Source organism: Schistocerca cancellata, chromosome 10, assembly GCF_023864275.1.
Source record: "Schistocerca cancellata isolate TAMUIC-IGC-003103 chromosome 10, iqSchCanc2.1, whole genome shotgun sequence".
Taxonomy (NCBI): domain Eukaryota; kingdom Metazoa; phylum Arthropoda; class Insecta; order Orthoptera; family Acrididae; genus Schistocerca; species Schistocerca cancellata.
In genome coordinates this window covers 134,232,838-134,253,811 of record NC_064635.1, presented here as the reverse complement: position 1 = coordinate 134,253,811, position 20,974 = coordinate 134,232,838, and the positions used below count along the sequence as shown (strand labels likewise).

General features: G+C 43.7%; 1 protein-coding gene across 1 annotated transcript in view; it reads right to left on the bottom strand.

Moving 5' to 3' along the window:
- The window catches only part of LOC126106596 (atypical kinase COQ8B, mitochondrial), a 155,281-nt gene that overhangs the window by 21,478 nt on the left and 112,829 nt on the right, over positions 1 to 20,974 (bottom strand). The window contains exon 10 of the mRNA XM_049912940.1: positions 17,549 to 17,701. Within this exon, the coding sequence (XP_049768897.1) occupies positions 17,549 to 17,701 (153 nt within the window). The remainder of the gene's footprint in view (positions 1 to 17,548; positions 17,702 to 20,974) is intronic.

Here is a 20,974-nt window from a genome sequence, read left to right as displayed (position 1 = left end):
ACTCCCTGCACCAAGTGCCTATCCGTTGCAGATCTTCCTGCATTTCGCTACAATTTTCTAATGCTGCAACTTCTCTGTATACTACAGCATCATCCGCGAAAAGCCGCATGGAACTTCCGACACTATCTACTAGGTCATTTATATATATTGTGAAAAGCAATGGTCCCATAACACTCCCCTGTGGCACGCCAGAGGTTACTTTAACGTCTGTAGACGTCTCTCCGTTGATAACAACATGCTGTGTTCTGTCTGCTAAAAACTCTTCAATCCAGCCACACAGCTGGTCTGATATTCCGTAGGCTCTTACTTTGTTTATCAGGCGACAGTGCGGAACTGTATCGAACGCCTTCCGGAAGTCAAGAAAAATAGCATCTACCTGGGAGCCCGTATCTAATATTTTCTGGGTCTCATGAACAAATAAAGCGAGTTGGGTTTCACACGATCGCTGTTTCCGGAATCCATGTTGATTCCTACATAGTAGATTCTGAGTTTCCAAAAACGACATGATACTCGAGCAAAAGACATGTTCTAAAATTCTACAACAGATCGACGTCAGAGATATAGGTCTATAGTTTTGCGCATCTGCTCGACGACCCTTCTTGAAGACTGGGACTACCTGTGCTCTTTTCCAATCATTTGGAACCTTCTGTTCCTCTAGAGACTTGCGGTACACGGCTGTTAGAAGGGGGGCAAGTTCTTTTGCGTACTCTGTGTAGAATCGAATTGGTATCCCGTCAGGTCCAGTGGACTTTCCTCTGTTGAGTGATTCCAGTTGCTTTTCTATTCCTTGGACACTTATTTCGATGTCAGCCATTTTTTCGTTGGTGCGAGGATTTAGAGAAGGAACTGCAGTGCGGTCTTCCTCTGTGAAACAGCTTTGGAAAAAGGTGTTTAGTATTTCAGCTTTACGCTTGTCATCCTCTGTTTCAATGCCATCATCATCCCGGAGTGTCTGGACATGATGTTTCGAGCCACTTACTGATTTAACGTAAGACCAGAACTTCCTAGGATTTTCTGTCAAGTCGGTACCTAGTATTTTACTTTCGAATTCACTGAACGCTTCACGCATAGCCCTCCTTACGCTAACTTTGACATCGTTTAGCTTCTGTTTGTCTGAGAGGTTTTGGCTGCGTTTAAACTTGGAGTGAAGCTGTCTTTGCTTTCGCAGTAGTTTCCTAACTTTGTTGTTGTTGTACCCTCACAGTTTTACTCGGCACGTACCTGTCTAAAACGCATTTTACGATTGCCTTGAACTTTTTCCATAAACACTCAACATTGTCAGTGTCGGAACAGAAATTTTCGTTTTGATCTGTTAGGTAGTCTGAAATCTGCCTTCTATTACTCTTGCTAAACAGATAAACCTTCCTCCCTTTTTTTATATTCCTATTAACTTCCATATTCAGGGATGCTGCAACGGCCTTATGATCACCGATTCCCTGTTCTGCACTTACAGAGTCGAAAAGTTCGGGTCTGTTTGTTATCAGTAGGTCCAAGATGTTATCTCCACGAGTCGGTTCTCTGTTTAATTGCTCGAGGTAATTTTCGGATAGTGCACTCAGTATAATGTCACTCGATGCTCTGTCCCTACCACCCGTCCTAAACATCTGAGTGTCCCAGTCTATATCTGGTAAATTGAAATCTCCACCTAAAACCATAACATGCTGAGAAAATTTATGTGAAATGTATTCCAAATTTTCTCTCAGTTGTTCTGCCACTAATGCTGCTGAGTCGGGGGGTCGGTAAAAGGAGCCAATTATTAACCTAGCTCGGTTGTTGAGTGTAACCTCCACCCATAATAATTCACAGGAACTATCCACTTCTACTTCACTACAGGATAAACTACTACTAACAGCGACGAACACTCCACCACCGGTTGCATGCAATCTATCCTTTCTAAACACCGTCTGTGCCTTTGTAAAAATTTCGGCAGAATTTATCTCTGGCTTCAGCCAGCTTTCTGTACCTATAACGATTTCAGCTTCGGTGCTTTCTATCAGCGCTTGAAGTTCCGGTACTTTACCAACGCAGCTTCGACAGTTTACAATTACAATACCGATTGCTGCTTGGTCCCCGCATGTCCTAACTTTGCCCCGCACCCGTTGAGGCTGTTGCCCTTTCTGCACTTGCCCGAGGCCATCTAACCTAAAAAAAGGCATACGACCGGGTTCCTAGGAGGAAGTTATTATCTGTTCTATGTGATTATGGAATAGGAGGCAAACTTTTGCAAGCAATTAAAGGTCTTTACATAGATAGTCAGGCAGCAATTAGAGTTGATGGTAAATTGAGTTCATGGTTCAGAGTAGTTTCAGGGGTAAGGCAAGGCTGCAACCTGTCTCCACTGTTGTTCATATTATTTATGGATCATATGTTGAAAACAATAGACTGGCTGGGTGAGAATAAGATAGGTGAACACAAAATAAGCAGTCTCGCATATGCGGATGACTTAGTTGTGATGGCAGATTCTATTGAAAGTTTGCAAAGTAATATTTCAGAGCTAGATCAGAAATGTAATGACTATGGTACGAAGATTAGCATCTCCAAAACAAAAGTAATGTCTGTGGGAAAGAGATATAAACATATTGAGTGCCAAATAGGAGGAACAAAGTTAGAACAGGTGGACGGTTTCAAGTACTTAGGATGCATATTCTCACAGGATGGCAACATAGTGAAAGAACTGGAAGCGAGGTGTAGCGAAGCTAACGCAGTGAGCGCTCAGCTACGATCTCTCTTCTGCAAGAAGGAAGTCAGTACCAAGACTAAGTTATCTGTGCACCGTTCAATCTTTCGACCAACTTTGTTGTATGGGAGCAAAAGCTGGGTGGATTCAGGTTACCTTATCAATAAGGTTGAGGTTACGGATATGAAAGTAGCTAGGATGATTGGAGGTACTAGTAGATGGGAACAATGGCAGGAGGGTGTGCACAATGAGGAGATAAAAGAAAAACTGGGAATGAACTCTATAGATGTAGCAGTCAGGGCAAACAGGCTTAGATGGTGGGGTCATGTTACACGCATGGGAGAAGCAAGGTTACCCAAGAGACTCATGGGTTCAGCAGTAGAGGGTAGGAGGAGTCGGGGTAGACCAAGGAGAAGGTACCTGGATTCGGTTATGAATGATTTTGAAGTAATAGGCTTAACATCAGAAGAGGCACCAATGTTAGCACTGAATAGGGGATCAAGGAGGAATTTTATAAGTCTTAAATGATGATGATGAGCACAAATACTAGCTTATGTAAACAATCTATTTGTCTAAATCGAACATTATTCATAGAAATTTTGCACCATCCGCTTGTCATTAGAAGTGAGTGAGCTTATACATAGCATAAACTTCTATGCACTGCGATTAAGTACTTGTCAGAACCTTGTGAACAATTTGACATAAATACGTTTAAGCTACTTTTAGGGAAGAGAAACTCGTTTATTAACACAGGCCACAACAACTTAAGTGCTTTGCGAGCACCGGCAAAGCACCAGTGCTCTGCTGCAGTGCCGGTGAGGCGGGGAGGCAGACACAGCACTGTTGTGGCAGCACTTAGCGAGGCCAGAGCCTTGTTATTGTTTGGTGAATGGGACTGGGGAAATCAGCGTGCTTCAGGTGGCATACCAGTTTTAAAATGAATCATAATTACAATAATAATAATAATAATAATAATAATAATAATAATAATAATAATAACAATAACAATAACAATAATAATAATGCCAAGTTTGAGTACAGACAGAAATAATAGTTTTATTGTGCTCCTTATTTTGCATTCATTTACAACATTCTTTATTGATCTTTGGCATTGCTTTGAAGCCAAAAATTTTCCAATATTTGGAACAATTGTTTTGGCAGTTGCAATTAGAAGTACAGCTTCCAACAAAGCATCATACAAACTTGTCCTTGTTTTTGTTTTGTTAATATTCATAACTGAAGACATTTGTTCACAAATGAATGTTGTTCCGAAAATTTCAGGACAAGGGCATGCATGAATCCTTGGGAATTCTTGTTGATCAATGCCTTTATAAAATGAAATCAAATCCTGATTGTAATGGTAATAGTGGTCTGTCAAAATTGAACCACCCTCTGGGTGCACCAGAAAAGGAGTCATAAAAAACCGAATTGCAGTTTTGAATAAATAAAACCAGTAAAACCTACTCCAAATTCTTGATCCAATTATTGTAACATTTTTGTATACTCCCTGATGTATTCATAAGCACCTAACTTCAAGGATTTTAGAGAGGGAAAATCGTGCAAATTTCCTCTTTGAAGCTGGCTTTTAAAAAGCAAAAGATGCAATTTGAAACTTTCAATAGGTATGTTGGTTGGTTTGTTTAAAGGCGAGAGAAGGGACCAAACTACAAGGTCATCGATCCCTTGTTCCTAATAAAACAGTGCCACACGTTTGAGAATAAAACGAACGAAACAGATAACACAAAATGGAAAGAAAGGAAAAGCCACAAGAATGAAGGGAAGGCAATGAACACTAAAAGGAACAAAAGAGGACAAGAAAACAGAGATGCTAGAAACAGAAGAGAGTAAAACATGAAAGCAGATTACAGTGGCTGGCCAACTACAAGAATAAAAAGGGAAAGCCAGCCACTCTGCAACACATTAAAACCTCCACCCCAAAAAGCACTAGGGTGGTAGACACAGAGGGACAAAGGACATGCGCTAAAACTTACCTAGAAGTATAAAATCCACTCTCATGGATAAAATGTAAAACTAAAGCTGTTGTTGAGGCATTGTCACCCAACACCAAAGGTAGGATGCTGGGAAAGTTAAAAGTCTGCCGCAGAGCGGCTAAAAGTGGGCAGTCCAGCAAGAGGTGGACAACTGTCATTCGGGAGCCACAGCGACACTGAGGTGGCTCCTTGCGACGGAGTAGGTATCCATGCGTTAGCCATGTATGGCAAATGCGGAGCCGGTAGAAGACAACTGATTCCCTATGAGAGGCCCACATGGAAGACTTCCACATATTCATAGTCTCCTTAATGACACGCAGTTTGTTATACATGCTGTTATGCCGTTCTGTCTCCCAAAGCCAGAAAACCCTGTGGTGTAAGACAAAACGCAGGTCAGCTTTGGAGATGCCTATCTCCAGAAGCAGTTTCCGCATCGCCTGTTCGGCCAGCCTGTCGGCAAGTTCGTTGTCGGGGATTCTGACGTGTCCTGGGGTCCACACAAACACCACGGAGCGGCGACACTGTTCAGGGCATAGATGAACTCCTGAATGGACGCTACCAGAGGGTGGTGAGGATAGCACTGGTCGATAGATTGTAGGCTGCTCAATGAGTCAGTACACAGGTGAAATGACTCGCCAGGGCATGAGCGGATGTACTCAAGAGCACAAGATATGGGCGCCAGCTCTGCAGTGAAAACATTGCAGCCAACTGGCAAGGAGCACTCCTCAAAGTGTCCTCCATGAGCATATCTGAAGCCTACGTGACCATCAGCCATTGAGCCATCGGTGTAAACCACTTCAGAGCCCCGGAACACATCAAGAATTGAGAGGAAGTGACAGCGGAGAGCGGTGGGGTTAACGGAGTCCTTAGGGCCATGCGAAAGGTCCAGACAAAGCTGCGGCCAAGGTGTACACCATGGAGGCATATGTGAACATGCCGCAAGCAGAGGTGGTAAAGGGAAGGACTCCAGTTCGGAGAGAAGGGACCGCATGTGAACCGCAATCGTTAGCCCCGATCTGGGCTGCTGAAGCGGAAGATGGACTGCTGCAGGTGGGAAAAGCAGGTGGTTATTCAGATGCGCAGAGTAACTATGAATGTGTGCTGTGTAACTGGTGAGCAGCTGCACACGTCTGTTCTGTAGTGGAGGGACATCAGCCTCCACCAGTACATTGGCCACCGGACTCGTCCTAAAAGCTCCTGTTGCCAACTGAACCCCACAGTGGTGCACAGGGTCGAGTAAATGCAATGCTGAAGGTGCTGATGAACCATAAACCACAATCCCATAGTCAATTCAGGATTGGACAAGGGCTCTGTAGAGCTGCAGCAGCGTGCAGCTATCTGCACCCCAATTGGTGTTGCTGCCAGCACTTCTGCTTAAGCTGACGAAGATGAGGGAGCCAAGTCAATCGAGTGTCAAAAACCAGTCCTAGGAATTTGTATGTCTCTGCTACAGAGAGTGGATCGTCATTACGGTAAAGTGTGGGTTCCTGATGAACTCTACGACGCCGAAAGAAGTGCACGGCGCATGACTTTGCAGCTGAAAACTGGAAGCTGTGGGCTAGAGCCCATGACTGTGCCTTGTGGATGGCTCCCTGGAGGCACTGCTCAGCAACAACAGTACTGGAGCAGCAGTACAAAATGCAGAAGTCGTCTGCATACAGAGAAGGTGAGACAGAGGGCCTGACTGCTGCTGCTAGACTGTTAATGGCCACTAAAAACAGAGAGACACTCAATACAGAGCCCTGCGGGACTGCGTTTCCTGGATATGGATGGTACTATGGGAGTCACCAACTTGGACACAGAAAGTAAGGAGTGACAGGAAGTTTTGGATAATAATCGGGAGTAGTCCCCAGAGACCCCACTCATACAATGTGGCAAGGATATGATGTCGCCAAGTCATGTCGTATGCTTTACGTAAGTCAAAAAAGGTGGCAATCAGGTGTTGATGTCTGGAAAAGGCTGTTCAGATGGCAGACACGATGATCACAATATTATCAGTGGTAGAGCGACCCTGGCGGAAGCTGCCCTGACATGGAGCCAGCAAGCCACGTGACTCCAGGACCAAACCCAACTGCCGACATACCATATATTCCAGCAGCTGACAAAGAACATTGGTGAGGCTGATGGGCTGATAGCTATCCACATCAAGGGGATTTTTACCGGGTTTGAGCACCGGAATGATGGTGCTCTCCCTGCCATTGCGATGGAAAGACATCATCGCACCAAATCCGGTTGAAGATGACGAGAAGATGTCGCTTGTCGTCAGATGAGAGATGTTTTATCATCTGGCTGAGGATGCGATCAGGCCCAGGAGCTGTGTCGGGGCAATGTGCAAGGGCAATGAGGAGCTCCCACTCTGTAAATGGGGCGTTGTAGGATTCACTGCAGTGTGTAGTGAATGTGAGGGCGTTCCGTTCCAGCCGCCGTTAGAATGTGTGAAAGGCTGTGGGGTAATTCTCCGATGCAGAGGTTCAAGCAAAGTGCTCAGCACAGTGCTCGGTAATCACGTTTGCGTCAGTACATAACTCGCCATTTACGGTAACACCGAGGACAGCTGCTGGGGCCTGGTACCCGAAAAGACGTTTGATCTTGGCCCAGACTTGGGATGGCGACGTGTGGCACCCAATGGTGGAGACGTATCTCTCCCAACACGCCTTCTTCCGTTGTTTGATAATGTAGCGAGCACTGGCCCGGAGACATTCAAAGGCTGTGAGGCGCTCCAGGGAAGGGTGCCGCTTAGGCCACTGTAGAGCTCGCCGACGCTCCTTAATTGCTTCAGTGACTTCCTGTGACCACCAAAGGACTGCCTTACATCTTGGGCAACCTAAAGAGAGCATTTTCTGCAGCAGAAACAACCGTGCTAGTTACTTGCTCAACCATCACATCAATGTTACCATGTGGGGGAGATCCAGCGGTGACAGCAGAGGTGAAAGATCCCCAGTCCGCCTTGTTCAAAGACCATCTGGGCAGATGTCCATGTGCCTGACACTGGGGCGGTGACAGGAAGATGGGGAAGCAGTCACTACCAAACAGGAAGTCATGTGCTCTCCAGTGGATAGATGGGAGAAGTCCTGGGCTGCAAATTGATAAATCAATGGCCGAGTAACTACCGTGAGTCACACTGAAATGTGTGGTGGCCCCAATATTTAAGAAGCAGAGGTCGAATTGCATCAGTAAAGTTTCGACATTTTTGCCTCGGCCATTAAGCATGGTACTACCCCACAAGGGGTTATGGGCATTAAAATCTCCCAGAAGTAGGAAAGGTTTAGGGAGTTGATCAGTTAGTGCAGCTAATACATTCATGGGTACTGAACCATCTGGAAGAAGAAACACATTGCAGACAGTTATTTCCTGTGTCATCCTTATTCTGACAGCCACAGCTTCAAGAGGGGTTTGAAGGGGCACATGGTCACTACAAACTTAGTTTAGGACATAAATACAAACTCCACCTGACATTCTATAATAGTCGCTCCAGTTCTTGAAACATCCCTTATAGCTGTGGAAGGCAGGGGTCCGCATTGCTAGGAACCAGGTTTCCTGGAGGGCAATGCAGATAGCAGGTGTAAAGCTTAACAGTTGCCGCATCTCAGCCGCAATTCCACTGGAGGATCATATCGTGAGACTGGGAAGGCATGGAACATTCAATGAGGCAGTTTACGCCTCAGAGTCACCTGCTGCCACTGATTTATTGCCTGAGCAGTCTATATCCATTGTGTCTGAGGGTCTGGTGAGATCTAGGGCATCAGCGGATGCCAAAATCTCCACCCCATCCTCAGCCGCAGAGCTTTTAGGTAGTGGCAGTGTGGGTGCCAACGCAATTTCCTTGGTCTTAGGGGTTTTCTTTTTTGATTTCTCTCGCTGGGAGGACTTCACTGGCTCAGTCTAGGGGACTGAGGATGAACATGAAGCTGTATGCCCAGCTGCTTTTGGGCTCTTCAGTTACGAGCAGGTGTCGTCTTTCCCACTAGAAGAAACCTGGGAATAGAGTGAGCCAAGGGATCCCTTTCTAGTGAGAGAAGCCGAAGAAGACTTACGCTTCTCCGGCTTAGAAGTGGGGGCAGATGTCCCTTATGGTTGGACGGGTGGGTGGGGGGGGGGGGGGGGTGTTGCTGCCAAAGTAGGTGGTGCAGGAGCAACAGGGAGGAAAATGTCCCCCACCATCAAGGGGGCAGATGTAGTCTTCCGGCTCTGAGAGGTGAACTGGGTTGGCGGAGCTGATGGTGCCACAACAGTTGTAGCAGCAGCGTTAGATGATGTCACACACACAGGATGCAGGCGTTCAAATTTTCTCTTAACCTCAGTGTAGGTCAGTCTGTCCACGGTCTTGTACTCCATTATTTTCCTTTCTTCCAGGAGAATCCTGCAGTCAGGCGATCAAGGTGAATGGTGCTCTCCACAGATGACACAGATGGGAGGTGGGGCACATGGAATATTGGGATGTGATGGGCATCTGCAATCTCGGCATGTGACGCTTGAAGTACAGCGGGAAGACATATGGCTGAACTTCCAGCACTTAAAGCTCTGCATAGGGGGAGGAATATAGGGCTTTACATCACACCAGTAGACCATCACCTTGACCTTCTCGGGCAATGTATCACCCTCAAAGGCCAAGATGAAGGCACCGGTGGCAACCTGATTATTCTTTGGACCCCAGTGGACACGCAGGATGAAATGTACACCTCGCTGCTCTAAATTGGGGCACAGCTCATCGTTGGACTGCAAAAGGAGGTTTCTATGAAATATGATACCCTGCACCATATTTAAGCTCTTACAGAGCGTGATGGTAACAGCAACATCCCCCAGCTTGTCAGAAGCGAGTAACTCCCATGACTGGGCAGACAATGCTGTTTTGATCAAGACTGACCCAGATATCATTTTGGACAAGCCCTCCACCTGCCCGAACTTGTCCTCTAAATGCTCAACAAAAAACTGTGGCTTCATCTTCTGAAAGATTCCCCATCAGCTCTCGAACATACAAGGTACTGGGGCGAACAAGATCTGCTGCCATCCTTAGCCTGACGTTCCTCCCATGGTGTGGCCAGGGTGGGGAACGATTTGGGGTTGTACTTCTGTGCATTGAATTGAGCTCATGATCACTTTGAGACTGCTGGTGTTTCACCACCAGCAAGAGATGATGCACTACGCTTCATAGCGTGTCATCCGCCCTGATGCCACCCACTCCGACCAGGGGCCCTCCCCACGGGCGCCACCCAGCCGCAGCAAAGGCCACCTGGCAGGATGGCCTTTGCCAGGAGTCCCGATGCCCCAGGGGGATGGGCATCTACCCCTTGGCATACATGGGGAGTTAACAGTGCAGGCATCAGCAGAGCGATCACTGTGTGGTCAGGGGGCTACAACCAACAGGGTACATGGCGACCCCACCACAACGGACTGGCTACCGTGCTGGATATCAGTTGCAAAAAAATTCATGGTCATTGTCGGTGCAGAAATCGACACTGCTTAGTGCATGCGGGAAACACACCCAGGGAGGTGTCCTCGCCCAAGAGATGGAGAATGGGCAGAACTGCAATGCAACGATGAGAAAGTGGGCTAAATATGTCAATGCACAATGGACATGATGCACCTCGTAAGGCGCCCTTCCCCAATTGGCTCGCTCTTCAGGAAAATTTTAAAGAATGGAGGTCAAACCCTACAGGGGACCATCACATAAAGCCCGAAATGTGTGAAACTCCTTTTAGTCGCCTGATATGACAAGCAGGAATACCTCGGGCCTATTCTAAGCCCCGGACCCGCGGAGGGGAAAATTTCAGTAGGGTCACACTTAGTACCAATTAATTTATTTTTACCTTGCAACAAGATATTTAAATCATGTAAATACCCCATGATGTCTTTCACGAACGTGAGGTCAGTGATCCACTGCTCATCATACGAGTCTCACTGTGGAGAACATTTCATATCAGTGAATAGAGCTATTTCTTGTCTCAAATCAAAAAAGGCTGAGGGTACTTTTGAGCAACTTAACCATCATGCAGCACAATAAAAAGTAATGTCTTTGAGAATTGATTCAAGATCCTCCAAAAATCCTTTAAATTCCTGGTGATTCAAGTCTTGCTTCCTACAAAAATTGCAGGGGCCCCATCGAGTTGCAAGGCTGTATAGGAGCTTGAGTAACAACTCTTCAGCGAGGAAAATGTCTTCCCCAGTTGTGGTACTTTTCAGAGAAATAACATCCACCACTTACGAAAACTGCAAGCTGAGCTGTGCTGCGACTGTCAGTGCTCTCATCAAGGGCAATTACGTACTCCCAATAATTACAACATTGATTGCACAACTGCTCATTCAATTCCACACCAACCTCTTGCACTCTTTGAGAAATAGTATGTTCAGAGAAGCTTAACATCTCAAATTGGGGCACTACAGATGGGGATATTACCTCTGAACACTCTACAAAACACACTTTTACAAAACGGCTCTCTATAAAGGTCTTCCACTTTTTGCAATTCTCAGTGGAACAATGTAGCTTGATCTAACTGTGCTTTCTGATGCGTAATTGAGCTCAGATGTCTGTGGGACAACAACAGCAATAATTAACTTTACAATCTTACCACATAAAACAGTCTCATAATTAAGTTTAACAACAATATCTAAAGAGAAATAGCGCAAGTGTGTGTGTGTGTGTGTGTGTGTGTGTGTGTGTGTGTGTGTGTGTGTGTGTGTGTGTTTATATATATATATATATATATATATAATAGAGGGAAACATTCCACGTGGGAAAAATATATTTAAAAAGAAAGATGATGAGACTTACCCAACAAAAGCGCTGGCAGGTCGATAGACACACAAACAAACACAAACATACACACAAAATCTAGCTTTCGCAACCAACGGTTGCCTCGTCAGGAAAGAGGGAAGGAGAAGGAAAGACAAAAGGATATGGGTTTTATCCTTTTGTCTTTCCTTCCCTTCCCTCTTTCCTGACGAGGCAACCGTTGGTTGCGAAAGCTAGATTTTGTGTGTATGTTTGTGTTTGTTTGTGTGTCTATCGACCTGCCAGCGCTTTTGTTCGGTAAGTCTCATCATCTTTCTTTTTAAATAATTTTTCCCACGTGGAATGTTTCCCTCACATTTTTGCCTCTGCACTTCTGCCTCAACTGACATCTCTGCCCAAACTCTTTGTCTTTAAATATGTCTGCTTGTGTCTGTATATGTGTGGATGGATATGTGTGTGTGTGCGCGCGAGTGTGTACCCGTCCTTTTTTCCCCTAAGGTAAGTCTTTCCGCTCCCGGGACTGGAATGACTCCTTACCCTCTCCCTTAAAACCCACATCCTTTCGTCTTTCCCTCTCCTTCCCTCTTTCCTGATGAGGCAACAGTTTGTTGCGAAAGCTTGAATTTTGTGTGTATGTTTGTGTTCATTTGTGTGTCTGTCGACCTGCCAGCACTTTCATTTGGTAAGTCACATCATCTTTGTTTTTAGGTATATATATATATATATAAAACGAAAGCACTGACACGTCGATAGACACACAAACATACACACAAATTTCTAGCTTTCGCAATCAACGGTTGCTTCGTCAGGAAAGAGGGAAGGACAGGGAAAGACTAAAGGAATGAGATCCATCCTTCATGAAATCCTCCCCACTCCACCAAGAGTGTCTTTCCGCCGTCCACCTAACCTTCATAACCTCTTAGTTCATCCCTATGAAATCCCCGAACCACCTTCCCTACTCTCTGGCTCCTACCCTTGTAACTGCCCCCAGTGTAAAACCTGTCCCATGCACCCTCCCACCACCACCTACTCCAGTCCTGTAACCCGGAAGGTGTACACGATCAAAGGCAGAGCCACGTGTGAAAGCACCCACGTGATTTACCAACTGACCTGCCTACACTGTGAATCTTTCTATGTGGGAATGATCAGCAACAAACTGTCCATTCACATGAATGGACACAAGCAGACAGTGTTTGTTGGTAATGAGGATCACCCTGTGGCTAAACATGCCTTGGTGCACGGCCAGCACATCTTGGCACAGTGTTACACCGTCCAGGTTATCTGGATACTTCCCACTAACACCAACCTGTCAGAACTCTGGAGATGGGAACTTGCCCTTCAGTATATCCTCTCGTCTCGTCATCCACCAGGCCTCAAACTCCGCTAATTTATGAGTGTGTGTGCGCGAATGTATACCTGTCCTTTTTTCCCCCCCTAAGGTAAGTCTTTCCGCTCCCGGGATTGGAATGACTCCTTACCCTCTCCCTTAAAACCCACATCCTTTCGTCGTTCCCTCTGTTTCCCTCTTTCCTGATGAAGCAACCGTTGGTTGTGAAAGCTTGAATTGTGTGTGCATGTTTGTGTTTGTTTGTGTGTCTATCGACCTGCCAGCACTTTCGTTTGGTAAGTCACATCATCTTTGTTTTTAGATATATTTTTCCCACGTGGAATGTTTCCCTCTATTATATAGTACAATTACAAAAAGGTATCTTGTGTTTTTCTTTTAGAATGAACAGGATAAACAAGGCTTACCTCTTCAGATTGTTGCAATTATGATTTTAATTTAGTGATCATTTAAGTTCTCTCCGATCCCACAATCCCCCTCATGTGCTGAGGAATGTTTATTTTTGTAATGATGGTGCACTGTTGATGCTTTGATATTTATGGTAGTGTGGCATATTAATCAGTGCTTTCCCATCAGACTTTGCAAACAAATACCAGTCTTCCCATTGAGCATTAAAAAATGGCACACCTAAATTCAAATCTTTTCTGCTTGTGCTGAACACTTGCAAGACAGATTAACTGTGTCCCATTTGATAAGATTCTGAATGGATACTTCAGCGTACTGAAGACAATGCAAGAGCAAGTGCTGTCTCTGTCAACGCATGCTGCTACAGCCACTACACAGGAGAAAAGAGAAGAGGGAGGGGAAAAACGCTGCTGCCGCTCAGTGTGGCACCGGGGCACGTAAGCACTAAGTGCTCAAGTTGGCATGGCCTGGTTTAGAGACTAGGGGTGCACGAGAAAACTTTACTGTGAAATAAAAACCAAATACAGGGTAAGTCAGAAAGGACTTTACAACTTTGGAATTATACAGAAATTTATTGAGACAAATTACAGAATTGGTAGATATATCATTTTGTAGCACAGAACCTCAAGTTTGATCCACACAGTGCATCTATACCCCCATCCTGAACAGAGTGTCAGCACAGTGCAAAATGAAAATAGGTAACTTCAGTGGTGCAGAACATGCTCACTGTGCATTTTGGCTTCATGAAACAAACTCTGCAGCAACTGTTTGGTATAAATTTCCCACCGAATATGCTAAAGAATATCCAAGTAGGTCTACAATTTACTCTTTCCACAAGAACTTTCTGGAGACTGGTTGTTTGCTGCAGTGTGATAAATCACCAGGTCCCTCCACGTCGATGATTGTGTCAAACATGTGAAAGACAGCTTTGCCCACAGATCGATGAAGATGACCAAGGTGGGATAATTTACTACCAGCAAGATGATGCACCGCCTCATTTCCTCTCGGAAGTTCAAGGTTTCCTCGTTAATCACTTCCCAGCTCGACGGATTGGCTGTGAAGGGCCAATCGCAGGGCCACCTCGCTTCCCAGACTTGACGCCACTGGATTTCTTTCTCTGGGGTTTCATTAGAGACCATGCATATGTTCCTTTCTTACCAAACAATTTAGTCAAGGAGAAAAATCAAATCTATGTTGCCGTTGCACAAGTTGCACCTGATTTGCTGCAACAAATGTGGGAAGAAATTTATTACCGCTGGGATGTTTGCCACATCACAAATGGTAGTCACATCAAACCCAGAATGACACTTTTACTGATTCTGTAAGTTATCTCAATAAACTTGTATATCATTCCAAAGTTGTGAAGCCTTTTTGACTCATCCTGTAATAACCAAGTATGGTGTTGCAAATCACTTTGGAAGAGTGGCTTGTACCCCTACATATTTCTTACTGGTGAATGATACTCATGAATGAAAGAATGATAAAACAAATTATGCTGCCGGAAAGTGCAACTACAGTGTGGATTTACTGTTTTATCTCCCCACGGAGAACTGAGACAATGGATGGTTTGTGTCATCAAGATTGGATGGCAACCGCAATAACTTTGTGGGCACAATTTAGAAGCTCCATGAATGCCCAGTATGTATTGGAGAAGTGTGTCAGCTCAAGAAGAAATACAGGAAAACCTGAAATGGCTGTAGTGATACTGAAACAATGGAATTGTCAACTGATCTGTCATTCTCAATCGTGAATCCTTCATGGCATGGAAAAGGAACTTTTATGTAGTGTTTCACAGTAAAATATTATGACTGAAGTCTTTTGCTATCTGACAGACACCGTACATGTTTCAAAAAATGCATGGAGTATATACAGGGTGATTCAAATGCCTCTATTAATGTCATTTTATGTAACCTGCAATGTTATATCTGATCTTCAAAAACCAAGTGCAAGATTTTCATATTCTCTTATTCACTAAGTGCAAACTATTAGTCCTACAGAAAAAAATGAATGGGACCTTTTCTAGGAAATTTAATGTAGTTAAATTTTGTACTGAGATACGTTTTTGCTATACATTGTAGTTTTCATGTTATTCAAGAAAAACATACAAAAATGATCTTCAAATGTACCCTGACTCCCAGACTCAGCTCCCACTGGTCAGGATTTCTAGGATGTTATTCATGGCACTAAATCCTACCATTGTACACAAATTTGCAACTGCATGAATTATTCCCAACATTTGATTTTTGTTTTTGGCCTTCACTGACTGGCCTTATTAAAACATTGACTTAATTGAGCACTTATAAATAGTAAAATTGAAATTTGCTTAAATTTTACCTAACAATTTTGTGAATTTTAAAAGCATAAAATAAACAATTATATCACTGCATTCGTCAGACCTTCCAGCTACGAAACTACTGTGCTTGTAAGGGTTAAGTTTGGTTTGAATTGCCAATGTAATTAGTTATAGCATCATGTTTACAAAAAGAAGTTTTCCTTTCATCGCCCTCACAGTGTATAGGACCAATCGATAGAGACCAAAAAAGGTGTAACATCAGGACTAGTTCATGTAATTGGAAATTTTTGTACAGTGGTAAGACGGAGTGCCACAATAAACATGCTAGAGATCTCTACTGGTGAAGAATGAGTATGGGGGAGTAAGGGCATTTAAAGGTCACTTTCGTATGTTTTGCTGGAATAACTCAAAAACTGTGACCTTCAGTGAAATCATATCCCAGTACAAAATTAAACTACATCAAATTTCCTATTTAAAGGTCCCATTTCTTTTCTTTTTTTTAGGGCTTATAGTTTGCATGCAGCAGGTGAAAGAATATGAAAATCTTGCGTGTTGTTTTTGAAGGCCAGATATAACATTTCGGGTTGCATAAAACGACATCTTTAGGGGCAGTTGACTCACCCTGTATATACGAAAACTGTTAGAACAATTACTGAAGTAAAGCAGAAGTAGTTGTATTACATTTCCTTCAAACATAAACTGCACAAGCAGTTGCATCATCAGCCAAGAGGAAGAAGAGCAGAAAAATAATTAAGTTGCCAGTCAATCCAGTAAATAAAAATCCAACAGGGAATATAACAAAAGGCAGTCTGTGCAAAAGAGCACATTTTTCCATGTTTGTTGCGAAATAATATTCATTACAGTGTTGATGTACTCCACACCTTACAACATGCTCGGATCGTTCTCATTTTGCTGTCAATGAGGTGGTCAAGATCTTGCCACTCGAACCTGTTCTTGACAGGGTGCTGCTGACATCATTCATAGTGTGAGGAGGGCTCCTACAATGATAACCTGCAAGTTTCATCTCATCCCAAGGGTGCTCAGTCAGGCTGACATCAGTAGATACTGCACACCATTTGATTTAGTCAGCTCCCACTTTCTGCTGGAAGGTGTCCCTTAGGTGAGCATGCTGTGGCTGTGAATTATCATCTCAGAAGATGAACCCATTCCCCAAATGTTGATTAGAGAGTTAATCGATAAATCACAGGATCCTGTTTCAATACAGCACAGACCACAAATTATGCTAATCAGCGATGAGATGTGTCTGGCACCCATATGTGATACCAGTCTAAAACATGCCCGACTCACCTCTGTGCTGATTCCATTAATAGGACACTACACCCGCGATCTACGATCCGTTCTGTGTGTCTCGTCCTTCATTTTCTACATACCTCATGGCAATGAGGGGGATTTTGTCCTGTTGTTCACAATGGGTGTCTAAAAGCCACAGTTATCATGTGGGGAAGGTCATGTGCTCTGTTGGTACACAGAGTCCTATCAGTCACTTCCAAAAAGGAAACAACCAGTTCTGCAGGACTTCTTGAGTGGCTTGAGCCAGTTCATTGGCCACAGGTGGCCACTACGGTACAAATCAGCACTGTTTTGTGTGTCACACAAGGGCTGAATTCACTAATGACTTCACTGTGGCATATGCCAACTTGGCATGCAACATCCATGATGACACCACTTCTCAAAATAAAGTGACCCTTTAAAACTAGGCGATAGGTTGAACAAGTAAACAAGCCACACTATCACATCATTCAGGACTGGAGATGAGATGTACTCTGTGGAACTGCACCAAGAAAGCACAGGTTCTTCATTAAAGACGTAGCTGTATGTAGCCATTTCCTGTAGCCAGGACAGAACTGAGTATCAGGTTTTCAATCACGTAACCACAAACTATGGAAGTTATGAGAGTCATGCACAAAACCTTTTTGCAGCAGCTTTTATTACTCCCAGATTATTAAGAAATCAAATGGCAGTGAAGTGTCTTACCTTTCTAAAATATCACAAGCAACTACATATTTTGATTTTGTTTATTAGCTATGTGTGGCTAGCAGCTACACTAGTGTAATGCTTCAAACTGCACAGTATGTTAAGATTATACCTTTGACTCGTAGCCCGTCAGGAAGCCCATGTCCCGAGACAACACGAGAACCTTCTCACGATCGGCATCTGCTGCACCTCGAATCACTTCGATGTATTTGTCCATGAACTCTCGGTCGTACCCTCGAGATGCACCAAAGTCCAACAGAGCGAGCTGTAGGAGTAAATGAAGTTAGTAAGTCTTAAAGAACATTGCCTCCATTAGCTACAGTTGCACAAAGACTAAGAAAGTTCTGTCTGGCCATAACAGAACCTGAATCCAAACAATTACATGAATAACCTCAGCTTACAAAAAGGGCACGTAAAATATGGGAGCTTGTCATGTGTGATGCTCGTGACTCTCAAAATGAGGAATATGGGTGACATTACACTATGTGGGTCTTTGGAGCACTGGGCACAAGCCACTATTTATTAACACTGGGTTTCATTCTCTCCATCTCTCTCTATGTCTGAATCAACTACAGTAGTATGAACACTATGCTGTACTTTACACAACGTCATCACTATGTGATCATAGGAGCAACTCAGGAAAAAGTTTACTGAGAATCGTTGATCTCACAACTATCATTTACATGACAGTGGGTAACGTCCTTGGGTACTAAGATTCCTCTGCCTGACAATATCCAATTAATGAAGAATCACACACATAAACACACACAAAAGTTATGGGCAAGTCAGGGCTCTTGGTTGACTGTCTCCACAAAATGTAAAGGATTGTTATGCTATAAAATATTGCTCTACTTCATCTAAGAAGACAGCACACTCTCCTTCTGTTATGGGTAAGAATATACAAAAGCCAATCTCTCTCCATATTCTTTAAAGAGGAACCTGAGCACTGCAGACCACTCTTCAGACATCACAAAATTTTACCACTTCCAACTACATATCTGAATCCATTTGCTTCGCACAGCAAAATTTAGATAAATTACACAGAAATGAAGACCACCATGGTTGTAATACAAGAACAAAACATCAGTTACAAATAATACCACATAAATCAAAATTGTGTGCTGATAGTATCAGATATCCACACACATTATAAAGATGGACTGTCACAGGCAACAGTCGCTGGAGGGGTAAGAACCACCTACCTATCATAGTTCAGGAGACATGACACCATAAACATTGACATGTATGAAAAACTGGCACATTGTGCATGACGTTTAAAAGTATTACTCCTTGGCTACTAACTCTATTCACAACATATTTCATTGACAGTAACCACATACACTGCTGAATGTACCTACACTAATACACTGATGCACCAAAGATACAAGGATATGTAAACAAGCAGAATTCAGCTATGTGGTTAGTAACCCCTATATAAGACAACAAGTGTTTGGTGCAGTTGTTAGATGTGTTACTGCTGCTACAATGGCAGGTTATCAAGATTTAAGTGAGTTTGAACATGCTGTTATAGTCAGCACACGAGCAATGGGACATGACATCTCCGAGGTAGCGATGAAGTGGGGATTTTCCTGTACAACCATTTCACGAGTGTACTGTGAATATCAGGAATACGGTAAAACATCAAATCTCCAATATTGCTGTGGCTGGAAAAAGATCCTGCAAGAATGGAGCCAACAATGACTGAAGAGAATCATTCAGTGTGACAGAAGAGCAACCCTTTCACAAATTGCTGGGCCATCAACAAGTGTCAGCATGCAAACCACACAACGAAACATCATTGTTATGTGATTTCAGAGCCGAAGGCCCACTCATGTACCCTTGATGAGAGCATGGCACAAAGCTTTATGCCTTGCCTTGGCCTCTGAACACTGACAGTGGACTGTTGATGACTGGAAATATGCTCCTTTGTCAAAAGAGTCTCGTTTCATATTGTATTAAGCAGATGGTCATGTACAGGTATGGAGACAACCTCATGAATCCATGGACCCTGCATGTAAGCATGGGATTGTTCAAACTGGTTGGGGGGGGGGGGGGGGGGCTTATGGGTTGTTCAAACTGGTGGAGGCTCTGTAATGGTGTGGGGCATGTGCAGTTGGAGTGATTTGGGACCCCCGATATGTCTAGCTACAACTCTGACAGGTGACACATGCGTAACCATCTTGTCTGATCACCTGCATCCATTGGGCATTTCCAGTGGAACAATGTGATCTCCCAAAAGTCCAGAATTGCTACAGAGTGGCTTCAGGAACATTCTTCTGAGTTTACACTTCCACTGGCCAGCAGACTCCTCAGACGTTAACATTATTGAGCATATCTGGGATGTCTTGCAACATGCTGTTCAGAAGACATCTTCACCCCCTCGTACTCTTAGAGATTTATGGGCTCCCCTGCAGGATTCATGGTGCAAATTCTCTCCAGCACTATTTCAGTTGTTAGTCAAGCCCATGCCACATCATGTTATGTCATTTCGCCACCTGGGGGCACACGATATTAGGGCAGGTGTACCAGTTTCTTTGGCTCTTCAGTGTATATCACAGTATGATTCATAGTTCAACTGATATGATGTCATGAACACTTCCTCACCATACATTAGTTAAAATACACTCATTCTCTACTACTAAGACACTTCCTACAGTTGAGTCAACTTAAGAAAATCCCTGACACCTGTCAGTGGTTTTGACCGCTTTCAACCGTGAAGAGCAAATGGCTGTAGGCGAAAACAATAGCTGACTACATAGCTGTGAAGAGCCATTGCTATGGAGGTGTTTACGAAATCATGTTGTAGACACAAAAAACAGTTGCACCTGGCATACAGAAATTTTCAGAGATCTTGTTTCCTTGTTTGGGTACTGTACCCGTACATTATACATATTTCTTTGTATGACTGTTTCTTAATTTCAAAGGTATTTTCGCAAATTCATGGAAATGAAATTTTTTTGGTATTTTATGACAAATACAGTTATTCTCTGTAACAATTTGATATTTTAAAATATCTGGCATTTTAAATTTAATAATCTGCAGCACTTGCATGTAACTGGTCTTTTCTTCACTATGTACATCTCTAATGTTATCGTTAGTTATGGAGAAGAGAGGATATAAAATGTAGACTGGCAATGGCAAAGAATGCGTTTCTGAAGAAGAGAAATTTGTTAACATTGAGTGCAGATCTAAGTGTCAGGAAGTCGTTTTTGAAAGTATTTGCATGCAGTGTAGCCATGTACGGAAGTGAAACATGGACGATAAATAGTTCGGACAGGAGGAGAATAGAAGCTTTCGAAATGTGGTGCTACAGAAGAATGTTGAAGATTAGATGGGTAGATCACATAACTAATGAGGAGGTATTGAATAGAATTGGGGAGAAGAGGAGTTTGTGGCACAACTTGACAAGAAGAAGGGACTGGTTGGTAGGACATGTTCTGAGGCATCAAGGGATCACAAATTTAGCATTGGAGGGCAGCGTGGATGGTAAAAATCGTAGAGGGAGACCAAGAGATGAATACACTAAGCAGATTCAGAA